The 21,772-nt window shown below is 39.6% G+C and overlaps 1 protein-coding gene across 2 annotated transcripts in view; it reads left to right on the forward strand.

Annotated features, from left to right (window-relative positions):
- The window catches only part of RSPRY1 (ring finger and SPRY domain containing 1), a 46,668-nt gene that overhangs the window by 12,658 nt on the left and 12,238 nt on the right, over window positions 1-21,772 (forward strand). For both annotated transcript variants that reach the window (XM_082676365.1, XM_082676366.1), the window contains exons 2-11: window positions 1,337-1,838; window positions 6,239-6,291; window positions 6,979-7,091; window positions 8,380-8,506; window positions 9,298-9,356; window positions 11,252-11,318; window positions 12,259-12,390; window positions 13,293-13,408; window positions 14,583-14,726; window positions 19,414-19,525. In XM_082676365.1, the coding sequence (XP_082532491.1) occupies window positions 1,492-1,838; window positions 6,239-6,291; window positions 6,979-7,091; window positions 8,380-8,506; window positions 9,298-9,356; window positions 11,252-11,318; window positions 12,259-12,390; window positions 13,293-13,408; window positions 14,583-14,726; window positions 19,414-19,525 (1,270 nt within the window). In that variant the 5' untranslated portion in view covers window positions 1,337-1,491. The remainder of the gene's footprint in view (window positions 1-1,336; window positions 1,839-6,238; window positions 6,292-6,978; window positions 7,092-8,379; window positions 8,507-9,297; window positions 9,357-11,251; window positions 11,319-12,258; window positions 12,391-13,292; window positions 13,409-14,582; window positions 14,727-19,413; window positions 19,526-21,772) is intronic.

The following is a 21,772-nucleotide window of genomic DNA, read 5'->3' on the forward strand; positions in this document are numbered from 1 at the left end:
TATGTGTCTGTTTGTGTCCTTATGGGTCCTAGTCTTCAGGTCTCAGCATGATTTTTTACTTTTTGCTACCAGCCCCACGTTAGTCTCCTGCTTCCAAATCTTTACTTCTTTTTACATGTAACCAGATTTCCTCAGCTTAATGAAGAGCTGGCTCTATCATTAGGCTTTTTTTTTTTTTTTATGATAAACATGCTGTGTGGGATGAGAATGGCCATCCATAAATTCCTGGAGGGTGGGGACTGTATCTTGTTCATCTTTATTCTCCCAGTGCCAGCCTGGTGCCCGATATGAGGTGCTCAGACAAAAATCATTGGTGCATCCCTGTTCTTAACTTTGTAGCAGTTGTGTGCAACAAACTTATCATTGTGAAAATGTAACCTTGTGATATATATTTACCTTCCCCAAAACAGAGTCTTGCTTACATAACAGAAAAACTTTGTAACTACTTATATGATTTCTGTAAATTCTCAAGAGTGTCTCCAAATGGGAAATCTATGCAGTTTGGGCAATTTAAACAGAACACTCTGGGCTTCCCTGGTGGCGCAGTGGTTGAGAGTCCGCCTGCCGATGCAGGGGACACGGGTTTGTGCCCCGGTCCGGGAAGATCCCACGTGCCACGGAGCGGCTGGGCCCGTGAGCCTTGGCTGCTAAGCCTGCGTGTCCGGAGCCTGTGCTCCGCAACGGGAGAGGCCACAACAGTGAGAGGCCCGTGTACCGCAAAAAAAAAAAAAAACAGAACACTCTGTCCTTTTATTATTCTTGTTATAAAGTGGGTGCTATCACGTTGGTATCATAACTTTTTTCTGTCCTTTTTTTAAACTTTATTTTATATTGGAGTATAGCAGATCAACAACATTGTTACAGTTTCAGGTGTACAGCAAAGTGACTCAGCCATACATATACATGTAGCCATCCTTCCCCATATAGACAAACATCTGTAATTAGATATTTTTATTTGAAACATATTAAAATTTCTCATACACTTAAATTAAGAAAGGAGACTTTTTTTTAATCCACAAAAGGAGCCCTTAAAACAGTTGAACACATTCTTCTCTTGTATTTCTGTATCGATAGAGATTTTTTTTTTTTAATCTATGGTAACTCCTGTGGTTTACAAGGATATAGTTTAGCAATCATCTTTATACTACAATGATAGAAAGGAACCACTGGTTGTTAATTCTTATATAAAGACACCTCTTTGCGTCAGAAACCTATAAAAAAACCAAAGATGATTCTTCACTGTAATCCTAATATCTATAATATCAAAGTAGGAAAGTTTGAGTAATTGAGTAGGCGAGAATCTTTTATTCATTTTCCTTTTCATTTTTTCTTTTAGAACTGCCACTGGATGACCAGGATTCCTTGTAATTGATAATGTTGGAGATCAACTCTGCAACTTTCTTCAGCATTCAGTTGTTAAAAACAAATAGGATGCAGGTTCCTCAAATCCAGATTATGACAACAGTACTTGGAAAACTGAAAACTATCTAAATGATTATCTTTGGTTGGGCTGTGTTCTTAGCGAGCAGAAGCCTTGGCCAGGGTCTGCTGTTGACTCTTGAGGAGCACATAGCCCGCTTCCTGGGGACTAGAGGTGCCACTGCTACCATGGGTAATTCCTGTATCTGCCGAGACGACAGTGGAGCAGAAGACAGCGTTGACACCCAGCAGCAGCAGGCCGACAGTGCAGTACCCACTGCTGACATGAGGAGCCAACCCCGGGACCCTGTTCGGCCACCAAGGAGGGGCCGAGGACCTCACGAGCCAAGGAGAAAGAAACAAAATGTAGACGGACTAGTGCTGGACACACTGGCAGTCATACGGACTCTTGTAGATAAGTAAGTATCTGGCTCACAGTCACCTCCTATCTAATGAAAAGCCTTCTGCCAGGAACCATAACTTTTGGACTTCTTCCGTTCATTAGGATATATTCACCAAGCCTTGTTGCTCATAGGGCAAGGGGAGAATATTTTATTTCTCCTCTGATGGCAGAGTAAATTATAAGGTTTGATGTTTTTACTTGCTAACATGTACATCTGTCGGGAAATGTGTAAACATTTCTGTAGCAGAAAACACTATTTAAAGCTATGATCTTTATTAGGGAACGTAGTCAGTATGGAGTGAGTTTGTGTTGAAGTTACAAGAGGTAATGGTTTCACGAAGACTCACTCTTATCTTGCTTGACTACTCCACTGACCAGGGATTCAAGATGAGTTGTTTTACCAAGAGCATAGCTGCATGCAACTTCCGTTGGCAATGGAAGGACTTAAGTCAAGGAGAGTTTTCATCCTTCTCCCTCTTTTTTATCCCTCAGTTGGCCCTCTTAGATCCATTTGGGAAGCTTGTAAATTAAAAGAAACTGCAGGACACACCTGTACCCGTTTTGTTTTCCCCTCTGCTTTGTCTAAGTACGAAATCCCAGATTGAATAACAGTGAAATTAAAGGGCATTGTTCAAGTTGAAAAAAATATTTTAACTTAACCCTATAGCACAGTAGTTAGGAGTAAGTTTTAGAAGCATGGTGGACACAGGTTCAAATTCTAGGCCAGCCCCTTAACTAGCTACATGACATTGAGTAAATTACTTCTTTTAAGCCTCAGATTCCTCATCTATAAAAGGAGAATAATACCTTTCTTACAAGGATTATCATGATAAAATATATATAAAGCATCTAGTACGGTGCCTTGCATGTAACAATTGCTCAATAGAAGACAGTATTTTTTTAAAAGTTCTATCTGGGTTCTTTTTGCTTCAGGGTCAGCTAGTATATATTTAAGTATCTAAGTATTTGATAATCACATTTATAAAAACACAGTTTTGTTTATTCCTGAGAAAGTATAGCATAAAGCAAGGTATACCTGTGCATATTATTCTGAGGTATTTTTTTTTCCTCATAGAAATAAATTTATATTGCATATTTTTCTATCTGCCATAGAGCATGCTGGGGGAAGGTAGTTCTTACAAATATTCACCATAACCAATTCAGAAAGGCCTCCCTAAGTTTACTAAAACCTGCCTTTGAAGTAGTTCTGGTACCTGAATTAATTTAATGTAATCTTTATATGTTTGTGGGAAATATCTGTTGAATATAAATCTATGCCATTTACATCCTCTAAATTCAAGCAAGGGTCTAGAAGCTGTTATGTAAAGTTTCTTCACAGTGACATTTAAAACGTGCTGTGAAATTGTAATGAAAAGTTGTCCTTCCCAAGTAAGGAAGTAAACCACAGCAGTGTTACTTAAGCCCATTGGAAAAACAGGTACAGAATAGACTTTGCTGTATTTTTTAAAAGGGTGATTAAGAGAGTGTGGGGGCAAAGCAGGAGGAGCTTTAATTCCAAGCTTCAGGAAAATATTACAAATTATAAGAAAACTTGTTGCTAAAGCACGTAATCCACTTATGTGAGGCAAGTAGTGTACACTTGAATAACAGCCTAACTTTTACCTTAAACCTGTTTGTACTGAATTATAGTTAAAACTCTTCTGAGAATGGAAAAATTAGGCAGATGCAGAGCAAGTATGAAGGGACATGTTGGAAAATATAATGGCAAAACGGGGTTCAGACAGTTTGTAAACATAGTTACATAGCTTATTTTTTTAAAACTGCTAAAGAAAAGAATTTCTTAACCTGCGAAGTTTATAAGGCTATTAAAACTAAACATAAAAGACAGGACAGATGGGCTTAGTAAGAATATATGTAAAAGGGTGTATGCAGATATCACAATTATAAAATGACCTATATTTATTGTTCTCCTCTCTCGTTGTTACTTAGGAGAGGATGACCTTGATTTGAGAGGACAGTACAGTTCTTAATGGCATAGTGAGAGACCTGCTATAGGAAATACACTTGAAATACACTTATTTTAAAATCATTTTGAAGTTTGATTATTTGCTTTTTTTTTTTTGGTAGTAACTTTACCCTCAGATTGCTAATGGTATTAATGTTATTCACATGACTTTGGAATTTTAATTTGCAGGCTCCTCCTGATGGAAGTTTTTTTCCTCACTCTGTGTGTGTGTGTGTGTGTGTGTGTGTGTGTGTGTGTGTGTGTGTTCCCTGTCTTTTTCTCCCTTTCTCTCTGTCACCTTTGTTGTCTCCATCTGGGTCTCAGGGACCTTCAGTCCACAGCTGAACCTAAAAGTGGTGGTTCTGAGTTCCCATCCTACTGTAAGAAGCCCAGGTCCTGCTGCATGGCTTTCTCTGCCTTTTTCTGTCACCAGAGACTTGCAGGTTTATACCGGTTGCAGCTCAGATTATCATTCAGAGCTCTGCAACTCCTTTCACTGAGAGCAGTACCCTGTTCCCACTTTATTTGGTGAGTCTGCTCCATCACTTGCACAGGTGGGGTTTTGGTCCCCATTACCTGCCTTGCAGGCATAAAGCTCCTGGACCTCTGTCTAGTTCTTGACCCAGAGCCCAGTAGTCTTATGACTTTAGCTTTTGTCTTCCACCAGAAGTTTCTGCTCTATTTCTGTTCCACAAAGAATTTTATCTTGTTTTTTTGAATGTAGAGATGTGTATGTCCTGTAAGTGTGTCTGTATAGAATTCAGGTGCTCATATTCGTTATTGGTCACTGATCTTGTCATATTTTTATTCGTTTGCCCTTCTTCCCTAATCCCATTGTCCTTTTTACCACCCACCTCCAAATATCAGTAGGTAATCATTCTACTGAATTTAAGGTATGTTCTTCCAATATGCCTGGCATATGTTTGTTTATGTCTGTATAGGAAGTTTATAAATATTGTTTTGTGTATGATTTTTAAATTTTACATAACAGAGAAGTCTGTTTGGTTTTAACTTCTCTCAACATTATATTTGAGACCTATGTTGCTGTATATAAAGCTACAACTGCTTCTGACTGCTACAGAGTATTCCTTTGTATGCTCAAAAGTACTATATTTTGTTATCATATAATCTGGTGACAGTCACTTAGGTCACTACTTCTAAATTTTTTGATCCTACAAATAGCATTGCAGCAAATAACCTCATATGCACCTGTGTAATAACTTCTCTAGCATTGTTGAGTATATGCATACTTAATTTCATTATTGCCAGATTGCCCCAGAGCAACGTTTGTATCCGTTAGTTATATCATTTAAGACAATTCTTTTAAATAAGAATTTTCCCTTATTATGAAAAGGCACAGGATGTGTCAAACACAGGCACCTAATGAGTACCTGAAATGAATTTAGTAATTCGCATATTGCAAGGTTATTCTGAGGATTAAAAGATTGAAGACAATCGTTTTTGTTTTTGTTTTTTTTCACAGTGAAACAGAGAGCCACGATATGTAAACAAATAAGCAGTGAATATACTCCTTAAATAATTAGATTATCATTGTTTGATGGGAAATATTTCATTCATTATTAAAAGTTCCCCTAGGGGCCCTGGTGGCGCAGTGGATGAGAGTCCGCCTGACAATGTAGGGGACACGGGTTCGTGCCCTGGTCTGGTCTGGGAAGATCCCACATGCCGCGGAGCGGCTGGGCCCGTTAGCCATGGCCGCTGAGCCTGCGTGTCCGGAGCCTGTGTTCCGCAATAGGAGAGGCCACAACAGTAAGAGGCCCACATACAGCAAAAAAAAAAAAAAAAAGGTTCCCCTAAAGCACCTCTTTGGATTCCTGAGATCACAGTTTGAAAGTCCACTGAATTAAGGGGAAAATGCCATTTTAGAGCAGTGACTAGAAGATTAAGTAGCTTAAGTTTGGTTTCTTTTTCTTCTAACACCATTTTATGAAGTTTAAGCACATAGTGATATTTACCAGAAGAACACTTAAAAATGAAGATGTTACATAGGCCCTTGCTTCTGTAAGTCCTCATTTGGGATTGTCATCTCCATTCCTGGTGATTCTTTGAGGTACATGTGAGGAAGATGATGTTGTCCTCCCTGGCTTGTCTCTATTGGCATTGGGCCACTAGAGGTAAAGCTGAAAGTGGGCTCTGGGCTCCAGTATTAGTCCCATGCTTTGACTTCAGGCTACATGGTGGTCCTTTCATGTGCCCTTTTGCCCATTTTATTTGTGGGCCATCATAGATAGTAACCTTGGAAATGAGCACACGTGGTGTGCGTTTGTCCTTATAGATTATAGCTCTGGTTGTCTCCTCCATCTCTTTCTCTACGCTCACTAATGTACATTTCTTTCTCTTCCTACCCCCACACTTCCAGTTTGAACTTTTATTTGAAATTGTCATGTCTCATTTCTTCAAGTTTGATGTCTTGAATGTTTGTTTTTCAGTGATCAGGAACCTCCCTATTCAATGATTACATTGCACGAAATGGCAGAAACAGGTATTTTTAAAGTTTTTTAAAATACTTCCTAATTAATGATCATGAAGAAGTGTAGCCACTTTTTTTTTTTTAATAAAAGACTTCAAAAATACTTAACACATATGATGAAGAAAAAAACCCCTAGTCTATGGAAATTTTCTTGTATAAGGACAATAATTAATAAGCACTGTATTATATCCTGAGTATATGCTGCATATTTCAGTAATGGTTTTATCTCACTAAAATTATTAAAATAAAATTATTTTTGGCATTGACAGATCTTCGACTATAACTCTTCTAGAATGGGGAGGATAATTTTTTTGTCCCTCAATTTCCTAAATGTCATTCTGAAAATAGAGCCAACTGTTTCAGATACTTAATCTTCTCAGTTAACTCCTATGTCATAAATAAGATGCTGGAAACTATTTAATCATAATTTGAGAACCCAGAACCATAGCTTAAATGTTGTTCAAATAAAGATACCCCCAAATCACCAGACTCCTGTAAGTTAGGATTCTTTGTCTCTACTGTGATGACTAGCAGTTGATGACCATGTCCATGCCAAATACTAGCTGCTTAAAAGCTATAGGATGTTTCCGTTTTCCAAGAGTGTTTCTATTTTAATGTGAAGTCATCTTGTGTTGTAAGTTATATATTCACATTTTTAAAATATGGCTCCATCGTATAATCTTCTTGATTTGCTCCTAGATGAAGGATGGTTGGACGTTGTCCAGTCTTTAATTAGAGTTATTCCATTGGAAGATCCACTGGGACCAGCTGTTATAACATTATTACTAGATGAATGTCCATTGCCCACTAAAGTAAGTTAATACTTATCTTTTATGAAACTGACATCTCCGCTTAAACACAGGATGAATGACCACAAAGAACATTTGATATAATGCATTTCTTTTTATATATTTTGGGTCTGTTTTATTTAATGTTAATTTCATTATGTAAACTTGTTTTTTATTACTAATAAATTGCTACATCCTCTTTCTGTCAATAGCTTACTCTAAAACTTTAGTTTAAAATTTTAAAAATGTTAAAATTGGAAGCATTTATATCTGAAATGGCAATCTTTGAAACTAGAAAAGAATGTTCAGTTGCTGAGCTGATTTTCTTCTCTCTCTCCAGACAATTTCCTCATAACAAAAGTTTTTTAAACATTTTCTATTAAGAGAAAACACTGTTATACCAAAAGTACTTTTGAGTCTTAAACATATTAAATATCAGCATAACTTTGATTATCCCTTATGTAGACTGAAAGTATCTAACTTTCATTGCCTTATTCCATATGGTCTATGGAATCCTTTTTTTAAAATTTTGGATTCTGGCATCTTTCATTTGTTTAAAGCCTCAGACATTTGGGCCTAACATGGAAAACATGGACAGAGGGAAAAGTCTTTGGCCTTGTCACTGGTGAATTGACCTTTGCCTAGTCTTTTAAAGTCTTTGCCTTTAAAATTCTGGTGATATTTGTTCTTGATTGATAAAAAAAAATTTTGTAAGAAACTTTTTACTTTAGTATCACTAGGCCCTATTGTTATCAATCATACTGACATTTGGGTGGACTTAGTCTGTTTAACGACTCGCGTATATAGCATATATTTGATACAACTGATACATTTTGAATGAAATGGAATCTAGCAATTCATTTAAGAAAACTTTCAGGTTGATCAAATAATATTTCTCATCAATAATGGTATCCTGGGCTTCCCTGGTGGTGCAGTGGTTGAGAGTCCGCCTGCCGATGCAGGGGACACAGGTTCGTGCCCCGGTCTGGGAGGATCCCACATACCGCGGAGCGGCTAGGCCTGTGAGCCTTGGCCGCGGAGCCTGTGTGTCCAGAGCCTGTGCTCCACAACAGGAGAGGCCACACAGTGAGAGGCCCGTGTACCGCAAAAAACAAAAATAAATAAGTAAATAAATAAATAAAATAAAAATTAAAAAAATAATGGTATCCTGTGACTATTTTGTATCATTTTTGTATGGTCATTCTGAGTTGATTTAACACATGGTTATTGCTTTTGTGTCAAAGAATTACCTTGAGGAAAAAAAACCTAAGTAATACATTTATCAAATCCATTTGTACATTTTTGTTTTTAGGATGCACTCCAGAAATTGACTGAAATTCTCAACTTAAATGGAGAAGTAGCTTGCCAGGACTCAGGTCATCCTGCCAAACACAGGAACACATCTGCAGTCCTAGGCTGCTTGGCTGAGAAACTAGCAGGTAACTCTGGGAAGCTCCATCAAGGAAGATCTTAAGTTGTTTAACATCAAGGGGAAGATGGCACTGCAGGTCTTTGATCAAACCTGCTTTACCACAAAGACGTGTCTCTAAAAAAAATAAAATAAAATTGAGCAGCAGGGTCTAACTGGAAAAAAATTACTCAAGGCCACAGAGGTAAATGCAAACTAATTTAGCTTTGAGGACTTTCAGAGGGAAATTTAAAAGAAAAAGTTTTCCTTATTTGCTTTAAAATAAGAGAAAAGGCTAAGCTCATATGATAAAGATTGTATGTAATATGTAATATACATATACACACACTTTATAAAGTTTAGCTAGGCAATAGAGACATATTTGGTAGGGGAGGAAGAAAAGGAACTTTAAATTGGAGCAATTCCTGAGAAGACAAGCAGATTTTTTACTTGTCTGTGAATGTTACCCATTTTACGAAAGTTAACATCAAAGTATAGGTGAATAACCCAGCTAGTTGCATCATTTATGGTGGAAGAAACAATGGATTAGAAATCAAAACATGGGTATTGGTTCAACCTCTACCATGTGCTCCCCAAGTGCCCTGGAGTAAGTCACTTCAGGAGTGTGTCTCAGGAGTGGGCTCAGTTGCTCAATTGTGAAATGGGGATAGTACTATTCCCTGCCTTAAGCAGGAGGTTTGAATAAGATAATGCACATGAGAGTACTTTGTAAAAGAGCTCTACAATTTTATTGGTATTAGTTACAAATTCAAAATAATGTAACACATTTAATTATATCCAGTGTTTGTTGTATTCATCTAGGTCCTGCAAGTATAGGTTTACTTAGCCCAGGAATACTGGAATATTTGCTACAGTGTCTGGTAAGTGAGACATCAAAGCTAGTTATTCTTAGTCATCTAGAATTGTGCATTTTTCTAAAATTGCCCCCTTAGCCACTGGCACAGAGAATGGAATCAGCTATAAATTTTATTTGCAGGTGTTTCCTGAGTGTTTATCTATTCCTTCCTGTGTTTAAAAAAAAGTAAGGGCAGGATAGGAATTTATTGCAAGCAAAAACAGCTGAGTTGGTCTGGTTTTAAATTTAGTCATAAGATAGGTGCTATGATTGGCTTTTTTTGTGTGCGTCCTTAGAGTCTGCCAAATGGTAGTAGGAACCTCCGCAGTGGAAACAAAATTACACGGCATTCCAACAGGAAACTGTGAGGTCAGATTCCCAGTGTATATAAATCTCTGTTCCTCCATCCCTCCCACCATTACTGCTCTTAAAACTATTGTTGAGTATTTGATATATCGTCTGTGAAGCTTGTGGTTTGCCAAGGCTGTGCTATCGGATCTCTCACACTGCTTGACTGCAGTCTTGACTGGTCTATGTTTTTTAAAGTTATTTTTCAGGCCTACTGTGCGTTGGCCTTATTTCAAAATCTGAAAGACCCTTTTTTTCAGGACCTATATGATATGTACTTAAAACACTTAACACTATGCTAAGTAAGCACTGTAGGGATACAGAAGTAGTCTAACAGTCCTTTGCCCTCAAGCAGTTTCCTGGTTAGGGGAACAAAACTACTCAGACAAGATAATTAGCCTCCATTTTATGACAGGATACGATCAAGGGCAAAATAGCTTCCTTCGGACCAAGTGCCAAGGGTTCTGAGAAGGTGGTTGGGAGGTGGGAGAAACGGGTGGAGGGGGCTGGGAGTCATGGGAGGCAGACTTCCTGATGAAGGTGGGACCTCAGCTGGGTCACACCACAGGGCTAGGATTTGTTTGTGCACACAGGAGGAAGAAATGGGTTTCTTAGCTAAGGGCACATCACCGGCAGAAGCCCAGAGCCAGAAATGGCCATGTTCCCAGCATATTACAGAGAATTATCTGATCAGAAGACAGTGTTCAGAGACAGGAGGACATAGACTTAGTAGCCAGGTGGGGAGGGCTCAGGGCCTGAAAAACCAGACAGAGGGAATGAGGATGGATGTGGCAAGAAGCAGGGTGCTAAACAGGCTTTGCAGCAGGGAAGGGCAATGGTTACATGAGCTCTGCAGAACCCAGTTGGGCACCAGAAAAGTGAGTGGAAATCATCTGTTGTTCTAGAGCTCTTTTGCAGGCACCTAGCATAGCTGTGGGGAAGGATGGCTGTGAGAAGATATGATGTTAAGCAGTTAGACCTTCCTTCAAATGTGAACACATGTGACATGAACTTAAATGTAACTGAAAGAGCTCACTTGTTGCTCTATCCCACCTACCGTCAGCATTTGTAGAATTCCTTTCAGAGAACAGGTTGAAAATGAAGCCATAAGTTGTAAATTTCATTATTTATAAATTTGGAACTTGGTAGTGATGAATGGCTCCTTTTAGGGTTCTGAATAAAAAGCCATTTTTAGCTATATTTCTGGGCTTCTGTTTGGCTTGCTTAAAGGAATATAAGAATCAGCATGATTTTATTTAACAAAGCTTTAATATATAAATGATACTAAGTAAAATAACATAGTACATTTAATAAGATACTTTTGAAATTTCCATATCTATAAATGAACACGGTAACTTCAAGAAAATAATATAAGTTTTAAGAGACTCTATCTTGGTTTATTACTAACAATATTAGCAAATGGATAATCATGGACTTGAATGAGTAAAACTTCTCCTACTGCTCCAAAAAAAAAATCTAGCACACATTGGGTCAGAAGAGGAAATTGATAACTTGCCATCTCTGCAGGGCAATGATTTTTTTTTTTTTTTTTTACCTTTTGTTGTCTTTCAGAAATTACAGTCCCACCCCACAGTCATGCTTTTTGCACTTATCGCACTGGAAAAGTTTGCACAGACAAGTAGGTATAGTGACTTCTTACATTAATGATCTATATCGCTTGTTAAAAATCTTATTTTTCATAGTTACTGGATGAGCTGATGCTTTTGAACCCCATCAAACATGCATACATTCTGGGGAATTCCCTGGTGGCCTGGTGGTTAGGATTCTGGGCGTTCACTGCCGTGGCCCCAGGTTCAGTCCCCGGTTGGGGAACTAAGATCCCTCAAGCCGTGTGGCACAGCCAAATAAATAGATAAGAAGCATGCATACGTTCTGATTTGTCTGGGTAAACATCTCAAAGCCAGTAAGATGTAATAGTGACAAAGGCAAGAGTTTTCTCACCTAAAGAATCAAAACTTAATGGTTCTGAAGAACCTCGGGGCAGGACAGGAATAAAGACGCAGATGTAGAGAATGGACTTGAGGACACGGGGAGGGGGAAGGGTAAGCTGGGACGAAGTGAGAGAGTGGCATGGACATATATACACTACCAAATGTAAAACAGATAGCTAGTGGGAAGCAGCCACGTAACACAGGGAGATCAGCTTGATGCTTTGTGACCACCTAGAGGGGTGGGATAGGGAGGGTGGGAGGGAGACGCAAGAGGGAGGGGATATGGGGATATATGTATACATATAGCTGATTCACTTTGTTATACAGCAGAAACTGACACACCATTGTAAAGCAATTATACTCCAATAAAGATGTTAAAAAAGAAATATATATATATATATATATATATAAAGAATCAAAACTTGGTGACCGTGATTACCCACTTTTTATAGCTAAAAATTTAGTGATCATATTGCTACTTTCTAGAAAATAGAGCTCTTGGGCTTTGTCATTAGTATAGTTTCCAGGTTCTCTAATTGTCTCTCCTCACTCTTTCCCTCCATTAATCTACCCAGCAAATCATCCTACTCTTTCATGGTTAATTTAAGGTTTATGTCTTCCCAACAGGTGAAAATAAATTGACTATATCTGAATCCAGTATTAGTGAGCGGCTTGTCACGTTAGAGTCCTGGGCTGATGATCCTGATTATCTGAAACGTCAAGTTGGTTTCTGTGCCCAGTGGAGCTTAGACAATCTCTGTAAGTAGGAGTTGTCCTGTATTAAAATGCCTGTTTTCATTTCCAAATCCACTTCTTAAATAGGATCACAGGTCTTTATTTTGTGACAGTGAGTGTGAGTTTTTCCATATAAGGTCCTCTACTGGTGGGTTGGCTATATTCTAGCAGTAAAGTAAAGAGTCTAGGGACTCTTCAGACTATTAGATGGAATGCTTCTAATTGCAGCACTCTCCTGTTCAAAAGCTTTTACTGGTCCCCTGTTTCCTCCTGCATCTAGGCCATTAATCAGATGCTACTGTCTAATCAACTCTTTCCAACACAAACTCTTCTCACTGTCCTACAAGCAGTTCCCAATCATTCCTACCCCTGGGCATGTTCCCCTCACTTGGAATTCCCTCTTTACTCTTCTCTTTGTCCCAACTTTGCTCTTCAAAACTCAAGTCATGTCTTACCTATACCGTGAGAGTTGCTCCCAACTTTTCTTTTTCTCCTCCAAGAGCTGCAAGAACTAAAACTATATTACTGCTCTATCCTCACTCCCCCTTCCACAGGTAGCACTGTGCGAAAGCACAGTTGGACATGTGACCCCTCTGCTCCCACTGCAGCATTATGGAGTAACTCAGTGCCCAGCCTGTGTAGTGCCAGTTAAAGAATAATTCTGAAAAAGTACCATTTGGATTTTGCTGCATGCAAAATAATGACTATAGGGAACAGAAATATAAACCTAGCAGTGCTGCTTTTACTAGCATTTGCTTAATTAATCTTCATATGGCAGTGTAGCAGCAAAGTTAAGGTTATAAGTCTATCAATTCTGCCATTTATGAGCACCTCCACTTCTTAACTAGAATGGCAACTAGCGATGACAGTAGCTTTTTTCTCCACAACAGCCTGCCTTAGAAATGTGCCCACTTTTTCTTTTGCAGTTTTAAAAGAAGGTAGGCAGCTGACCTATGAGAAAGTGGACTTGAATAGCATTAAGGCCATGCTAAATAGCAACGATGTCAGTGAGTACCTGAAGATCTCGCCTCATGGCTTGGAGGTAAAGCTTCCATAGATGGACCATTCTGGGGAGAAAATCTTGTCCTCATTTTCCTGCCCTGGTTCTGAACAAAAGCAATCCTTGCAAAATAGATGGAAATTTTCTACATACGCAAAGAGTGTTTAGAGGTAGAAGTGGTGGGAGAGAGCGTGTTTGGGATATTATTTATTCTTTCATATCTAACATGGTCCTATACATATAGTACATGCTATAATGTTTATTGACTGGTTTAAATATGTCTGATTTTCATCTCTGCCATTTTATGCAGTTAAAGGTACAAAGACTAGTGTTTCTACAAGAGGCCCTTCCTTTTTTTGTTGTTGTTTTTTTTTGTTGTTTTTTTTTGCGGTATGCGGGCCTCTTACTGTTGTGGCCTCTCCCGTTGCGGAGTACAGGCTCCGGACGCACAGGCCCAGCGGCCACGGCCCACGGACCCAGCCGCTCCGTGGCACGTGGGATCTTCCCGGACCGGGGCACGAACCCGTGTCCCCTGCATCGGCAGGCGAACTCTCAACCACTGCGCCACCAGGGAAGCCCGGCCCTTCCTTTTTTTAAATCCCTGCATAACCAATTGTATTCAGTCTAGAGCTTCACCTTCTCCCTTTATGTTGAAAATGTTGCTGATTTGGGGGTGAAGGTTAATGAAAGAGCTGCTTATATACAGGAAGGTACCGTTAGGCACTAGACATGTCAAGATTAAAGAGCCGTTGAAGAATGGCTGCAAATAGGTTCTTTGATCTTACATCTTTTTGCCAAATGCTTTATGTAGTTTTCCGCTTCAGATTATTTTTAGGTACTCCATCTAATACACTTCAATATCCTTCTCTCCCTCATCTCCCTCCCTAACAAGTACAATGTTTATGCATTTGGAAAAGATTCTACTATAAGAGCAAAGCTCTGTAAGTACTTAAAAATGAAGCCAGTAGCCTTCACTAATTCTTACTTTGAGGTCTTCCAATCCTTTCAATCTGGAACTCCCTGGAAATTAAACTATAAAATAGAGTGTCCTTCCTTCGGTTTTATACTTTTTGTCACTGAGAATGCACAGGGAAGAAGACAGTAGTCCACCAGGAGCTTTAATGAGGAAGAATAGATTCTACCTTCTGAGCCTTTGGTTATCTCTGGTGGTCTTCAGGCATTGATGGTGGACTGCCATACTCTTTGATTTTGCCAGGCTCGCTGTGATGCCTCTTCTTTTGAAAGTGTGCGCTGCACCTTTTGTGTGGATGCTGGGGTGTGGTACTACGAAGTAACAGTGGTCACTTCTGGTGTCATGCAGATCGGCTGGGCCACACGAGACAGCAAGTTTCTCAATCATGTGAGTACCTTGGAGACCTGTGTGGATGAGAGCAGCAGCAGTTTTTTTGGCGAGTGGGTGGCGGAGACTCATTTTTCAGATAGTTTTGCACAATAATCGTTCCTTGGGCTGAATCACATGGTGCCAAATCCCTAACAGTGGTTTTCTAAACTGATTTAGAAATAGGAAAACACAGGTGAAATTGCCCGTCAGCTGTTTTTTTCCCCTCAAGTTTTAAGTTCATGTTAATCTTCCACCCAGAATTTAGATGTGCTCTTTTTCCTCTTTTTTTTTTTAATTAATTAATTAATTTTGTTTTTGGCTGCATTGGGTCTTTGTTGCTGCACGTGGGCTTTTCTCTAGTTGCAGCGGGGGGGCGCTACTCTTCGTTGGGGTGGCTCCTCTTGCTGTGGAGCACAGGCTCTAGGTGTGTGGGCTTCAGTAGTTGTGGCACACGGGCTTCAGTAGTTGTGGCGCACAGGCTTCAATAGTTGTGGCTCGCAGGCTGTAGAGCGCAGGCTCAGTAGCTGTGGTGCGCAGGCTTAGTTGCTCCACGGCATGTGGGATCTTCCCAGACCAGGGCTTGAACCCGTGTCCCCTGCACTGGCAGGCGGATTCTTGACCACTGTGCCACCAGGGAAGCCCCTCTTTTTCTTTTTAGGCTCTGCTCCAGCCCCAGCCACATGTTTGGCTCAGTTTTTATATTGGGTCCAGTGATGGTTTTTACCTTGCGTTTAAGCTTTAGAAACTTCGTAGGAATTCTGTTCCTTTCATAAAATACTAAATGTTGTCTTGACTCCTCTTACTTTTACCTTATAATTAGTAGGCACATTTGTTTTCAGTATTCAGTATTTATCTTTTGCTAGACAAAGCTGTAATTTATAAGGGAAAATTAAGTCCACTAGAGGAAGCAGAATTGGGCTGCCTCTACCTGGGTGTGAGAGGTTGGGGTTCTTCGCTTTCCTACGAATGTTAATTTCTTGTCACTTTATACCCTTCTAATGCCCAACCCAATCGGCTTTCCTCTCATAGTCATATTATAAGCTGTTTGGAATTAATCCAGTTTTGATCAGGAATATTTTGTGGACATATGATTTTTACCCTTTGAGCTGGGAAAAGTCCCTTAGATTTTTTTTTTTATGTTAATCTAAATAATAGCCTCCCATCCCATACAGCTAGTTTCTAAAGTGCCCTTTCAACAAGGCTGTACAGCATCCTGGAATTGTTCATGGCATTTTACTAAACTCCTTGCTGGAAAGAGACAAATTGGAGGAAGAGGGCCCAGGGAGAGGTCAGGTCTGGATTTTTGTCCAGGATGGAAAACTGGACCCCAGTCTGCCATTGCTTTGTTGGGAACCTTCCCTGATGCGGCGCCTCCTAGTCCTCTAGGCCTTAATTAAAACCTGGAAGAATGGGGCTTTTTTGTGACACCATGTAGTCAGAAGTAAGTGGGTCTGGAGAACGATGCCAGTTAGTCTTTTAGTGCCCAACTTGGGCACTAATTTAAAGAAGACAGTATCAGTTACACTGACAGCCTGCCCCAAATGATGTCCTCAAGAGGATTTTTTAGGAGTTAAAAAAAAAATCTTAATTTCCAGAGCACCTTCATTTTAGAGCCTATCATCCGATTCCCACAACAGTTTTTACTGTCACAGTTTCCATTTCACAGATGAGAAAACTGAGACTAAGACTGGGACAAAAAGAAACTAGGACTAGAATTCAGTCCCCTTCCTATTCTACAATAGTTGTGTTCTTTGCATTTGAAAATTGAGAGAGTCTCAGAGAAGTCGCTAGTCTCATTTGGAAGTAAAGATTTGTTTGGGAACTAGAAGAAATGTGGAATCCTCTCGGGAGAAAGCTTCGATATAAAATGTGCCTCTCCTAATTTGGCAGCACACTACAGGTCTGAGTGTAGTATATTTGAGACTGAATGTTGCAGATTGTTTTTTTTTAGTGGCCAATGAAGCTGGATCATTTTATCTGATGGGTGAAACTAATTTCTGCCATATAGTTGCAAAAACTTCGGCTTCTCAAGTTAAGAGGCTTAACATACTATCTTCCTACCCTCCAGATTGCTTGATAGACTTAATTTCTTTCTTTAAAAAACAAAAATGAAACATTTTTCCCTGATTCAAGTACTGGTTGTTGAAGTCTGATGTATCTTTCCCCAAATGTAGGATTTTAATGATGTTGCCATACTTACAACTTTGCTTCACATGGACATTGTTCTGGTGATTCTGAATCCTTTTGCCTGTACAGATAGGGTGTGGTTTTATGGAATAAGTCATTCCTAGAATACATGCAGTTTCTAAAACTTTGAAGTCTGTTCATAGACTTATTTTAACTCCTACTGCTTGGGCTTCGGTTTTGAAAAGATGGTCAAAGTGTTGGGCTTGGACATAGATCATTAATCTGAGAAGCTAAAGGATAGTTCTTGTTCAGGTCACTTAGAGAATAGTTATCTTGTATATATTTATGGGGGTTTAGGAGGAGCAAGTCTCCAAGGGTGCATTTTGACTTATCTAAAATATCTTTTGCCTTTTCATGAGCATCTGCCATGTGACAGGTCTTTCACATACTCATCTCTAATCTTTTTGAGAGTTTGGGAAGGTATTATTCTCCCATTTAGAGATGAGAATGAAGTTCAAAGAAATTAATTTAGAAACTTGCCCAAAGTCACCTAGCCTCCAACTGCTGGCGAAGAATTCAAACCCTGGTCAAGGCAGCCCGTGCTTCTTTCCCTGTTGAAGCCTCTTGCCATGGAGAAAATGACTCTGCTATCTTAAACAGAAAAAGAATGACTTGGAAGCCTATTGGGAGCTCCCAGACTATTGAGGGGTTTGAGAACCAGACAGGCTCCAAGGCAGCATCAGAGGCCAAGACACAGGAAGTACAACAGCCAGTGTTTTAGGGACTAGGATGCCAACACTGCTGCCACAAAGGTCCTAACCATTCCTCCATGTGGGGTCACAGACACTAGGTGTCTGATGGGAGGGTCCGGTTGGCCAAGGTCACATCTTACCCCTCCATCTCCAGAGCAGGAGGCAGGACATTGTATCTTCATTACATTTCCCATAGCAGGAAGTAGTAGGGATACTGGACAGCAGAAGAAAGGATGGTGTCCACCACATAGGGAAGGAGTCAATATATTCTGTAAACAACAAACTGTGGATAAATGCTTTTTTGTTGTTTGTTTTTATTAATGTTGCCATTACTAAAGTATACGTGACCAGAACATACAGATCAAAATAATCACCCCAAGTACCAAGCTAGCTACACTGTTCTCTCATTTGTCTGCCTCAGCTGATGGAGACCATAGTTATAGTTCCGCTGGGAATGTTTTCACGTTGAAAGAGGGTGTAGTACATCTGGACTGCTCTTTGGTATGTGAGCTCAAAGGGCTTTTTAAAGTGTATCTCTGCTTAGCAGAGGCACCTACTTCTTAGCCTGTAGAAGTTGATCTGTGGTTAAAACGATTAGAGTTTCCCCTCTGTCTCCAAATGCCACATTACTGTGAAATTCATCCAGGCATAGAAGACATTGCATGGTAAAGTCTGCTCTTAACCAATTCTTGGTGGCTGGGAATCTTCTAGGAATTTCTTTCAAGTGTTCAGTGGAGGACTTCCTAGGACATTAGAAAGGAAAGATAGAAAAGAATTGCTTGCCTTTTGCCTATGCCCCAACACTCCACAAATAAAAAGTAAGTTTTTACTTATTTGTTCAGGCTTTGAAAGGAATAGCAAGGTGTTTTTTCTAATAGACTGGTGAATATCTTCTCGGCCTTAGGCTGAGAACTTATGCAAGCTCATTTAACTCTTGAGTAGTCTGAATAGTGCATTCAGAAGCTAATTCAGAAGCCTCACTTTGGAGAACACTCATCCGAATTCAGTATGTTGTGGTCCGAGTAGTCAAGAAGCATCTTGGAGCCCTTTTTCCAATCTATCTCCTCACTGCATTGTCGCATAGAATAAGCAGACCGTCACCAGGATCTGAGATCTTACTTGGATTCAGCCCACATTTTCAATGCCTTTCTCCACTATAATCTTTCACCATTGAGCCTTAAAGATAGCAGTTGTCTGATCTGCATGTTTCCTCTGTATTTTCTATTTTCTTCTTATAAGTGCTCAAAATAATTTCTTAAGATCCCACCTCCCCTTTTATGTTAACAATAAAATAATTGTGAAATAATTAAAAGGCAGGAACTAATAAAAGAAGCTGCCAAGGACCTGTGTGATGTTCAGATATCTCAGAATACCTGTTAGCTGATTACCCACTATAACCTTCTGTTGTCTCCAGTTTTGAAATCTCTGAGCATGTGGGTGTTTTGAAGTGTACTACATGAAAGAAAGGTGTTTGCCCACACCAGCCTTGGAATCAGAAAATTCCAGGGTCCAAACTTGACTTTTTTAGTAACATGTCCTTGGGCAAGCTGGTTGACTTCTCTGAGTCTTATTTCCTCTTAAGATGGAATATAATACCACCAGCCTTAAGGTGGTTCATGAGAATTAAATGAACTAACAGATGTGAAACTTGGGAAAAATTTGTTGGTGAAGTCACACTCTATTCTGACTCTATGTCAGAATTTTGGTATCTTCCAAGAACTGTAGCCTCTCTCCCTTCATCCAAAAAGCTTAGAATTCTAGCCACCAGGTTAATGGAACACAGCAGGCAGAACCTTGCTAATCTTCTGGGCCCTCTCTCCCTCCAGGAAGGCTACGGCATTGGGGACGACGAATACTCCTGTGCATACGATGGCTGCAGGCAGCTGATTTGGTACAACGCCAGAAGTAAGCCTCACCAACACCCCTGCTGGAAAGAAGGTATTCATTCCTCTTCATCATGAATTTATTAATTAGGTTAAGACATCTGGTTATGATGAGGCATTTATTATGTTAGGCTTTAAAATCTTTTAATGGAAAAAGAGTAAATGTGAAAAGGGATATTAGCTTTTGTATCCCCTACCATAGATGTGAACCGTACTCCTGATATTCACCTCTGATGGAGCCCTTCCTTTAGCAAAACATTTCAGACTATAAAATTCTTAATTTAGTGGGGAAATGATCATTTTAAGATTAATATGAATTCTAGTTTCCTCTCTGGGTATATGTCTTAAATCAAAGTAGCCGTGGAGATATTGAGGACACTGAAATTGTAATGCCAATAAAATAAGGTTATTTTCAGAGAATTGGCACTATTCAGTGGACACATTCCGGGGCTCTCTAGGGCAGCTTTTAAAGATGACTTGAGTACTGTTAGCCTCAAACACTTCTGCCCAGCCTCATTTCTCCAGACATCAGGCTCAGGATGCTGCAGGGCCAGGACTCTCAATCAAGGCTCTAGGATTTTAGCAAGAATATATCTTATCAACAGCATGATCTTTTTTGCCCAATTCAGTTTTTTTTCCCAACTGCTTTGCAATATTAAATGCCCTAGACCCATGAAAACATTTATTAATGAAAGATTCAAATAGCATAGTTAGAGCCACAGTTGATTTGTTAAACACTTATACCAAAAAATTTAAGGTGAGTGTTTACCCCCAACTAAATACAGTGAAAACAGGGCTTCCCTGCTTCAGCACCACTGCACCAGAGGGTAGTATTCTCAAGGGGCCTCCTGGTGCACTGCCTTGTTCTGAAGATATAGAGTCATATGGTAGGGGATGGAACCTCCGGAAAAATTTTATTCCCAGCATTGGAGCTAGATGGGGGATATAGCCCAGCTTCTTCTCCAAGCTGCCCTCTCTCTGTTTCCTGCCACAATCAGCATTATAGATGTAAACTGAATTTTCAGGCATGCTAAGAGAGCAGGAATTTGACCCTTGCTGTGAGGGGACAGCTTCTCAATTAACTAATAGTGTGGAAAGGAAAAAACCTGCAAAGCCCACATAAGCCCTCATTTTAAGGGTTTGCAGGTTAAAGGAACATAACACTTCTTCATTTTTTAAAAAAATACTTTTCTGATATTTTTTTGTTATCGTTATACATTTATTTATTTTTGTCTGTGTTGGGTCTTCGTTGCTGCGCACAGGCTTTCTCTAGTTGCGGTGAGCGGGGGCTACTCTTCATTGCAGTGCGCGCAGCCTTCTCATTGTGGTGGCTCCTCTTGTTGCGGAGCACGGGCTCTAAGCACATGGGCTTCAGTAGTTGTGGCACGTGGGCTCAGTAGTTGTGGCTTGCGGGCTCTAGACCGCAGACTCAGTAGTTTGTGGCACACTGGTTTAGTTGCTCTGCAGCATGTGGGATCTTCCCTGACCAGAGATCGAACCCATGTCCCCTGCATTGGCAGGCGGATTCTTAACCACTGCGCCACCAGGGAAGTCCCAACACTTCTTCATTTAACAAAGCATTAAGATAGAGGTACTGTCTGCAAAGACTGTCTTGTTTGTTTTTTTAATGATTTTTTAAAAGATTTCTTAAGTTTATTATAAAATTTGGAAAATAGGGGTAAAAAGCAAATGAAACCAAAATCTCATGTAATTCCTCCATCCAGAGATTTCTTTAAAACACAATCTGGTGTGTATATATAGATATGTATTTTTTTTATTAATTTACCTTTAACATTTTTTTAAAATTTTTATTGGAGTATAGTTGATTTACAATGTTGTGTTAGTTTCAGATGTACAGCAAAGCAAATCAGTTATACATATACATATATCCACTCTTTTTTAGATTCTTTTCCCATATAGGCCATTAGAGAGTACTGAGTAGAGTTCCCTGTGCTATACAGTAGGTCCTTATTAGTTATCTATTTTATATATAGTAGTGTGTATGTGTCAATCCCAATCTCCCAATTTGTCCCTCCCCTGCCCTTACCCCCTGGTAACCATAAGTTTGTTTTCTACATCTATAACTCTATTTCTGTTTTGTAGATAAGTTCATTTGTACCCTTACTTTAGACTCCACATATAAGCGATATCGTGTGATATTTGTCTTTCTCTGTCTGACTTACATCACTCAGTATGACAATCTCTAGGTCCATCCATGTTGCTGCAAATGGCATTATTTCATTCTTTTTTATGGCTGAATAATATTACATTGTATATATGCACCACATCCTTTTTATCCATT

Source organism: Grampus griseus (genome assembly GCF_964374135.1).
Source record: "Grampus griseus genome assembly, chromosome: 19".
NCBI classification, from domain to species: Eukaryota; Metazoa; Chordata; class Mammalia; order Artiodactyla; family Delphinidae; genus Grampus; species Grampus griseus.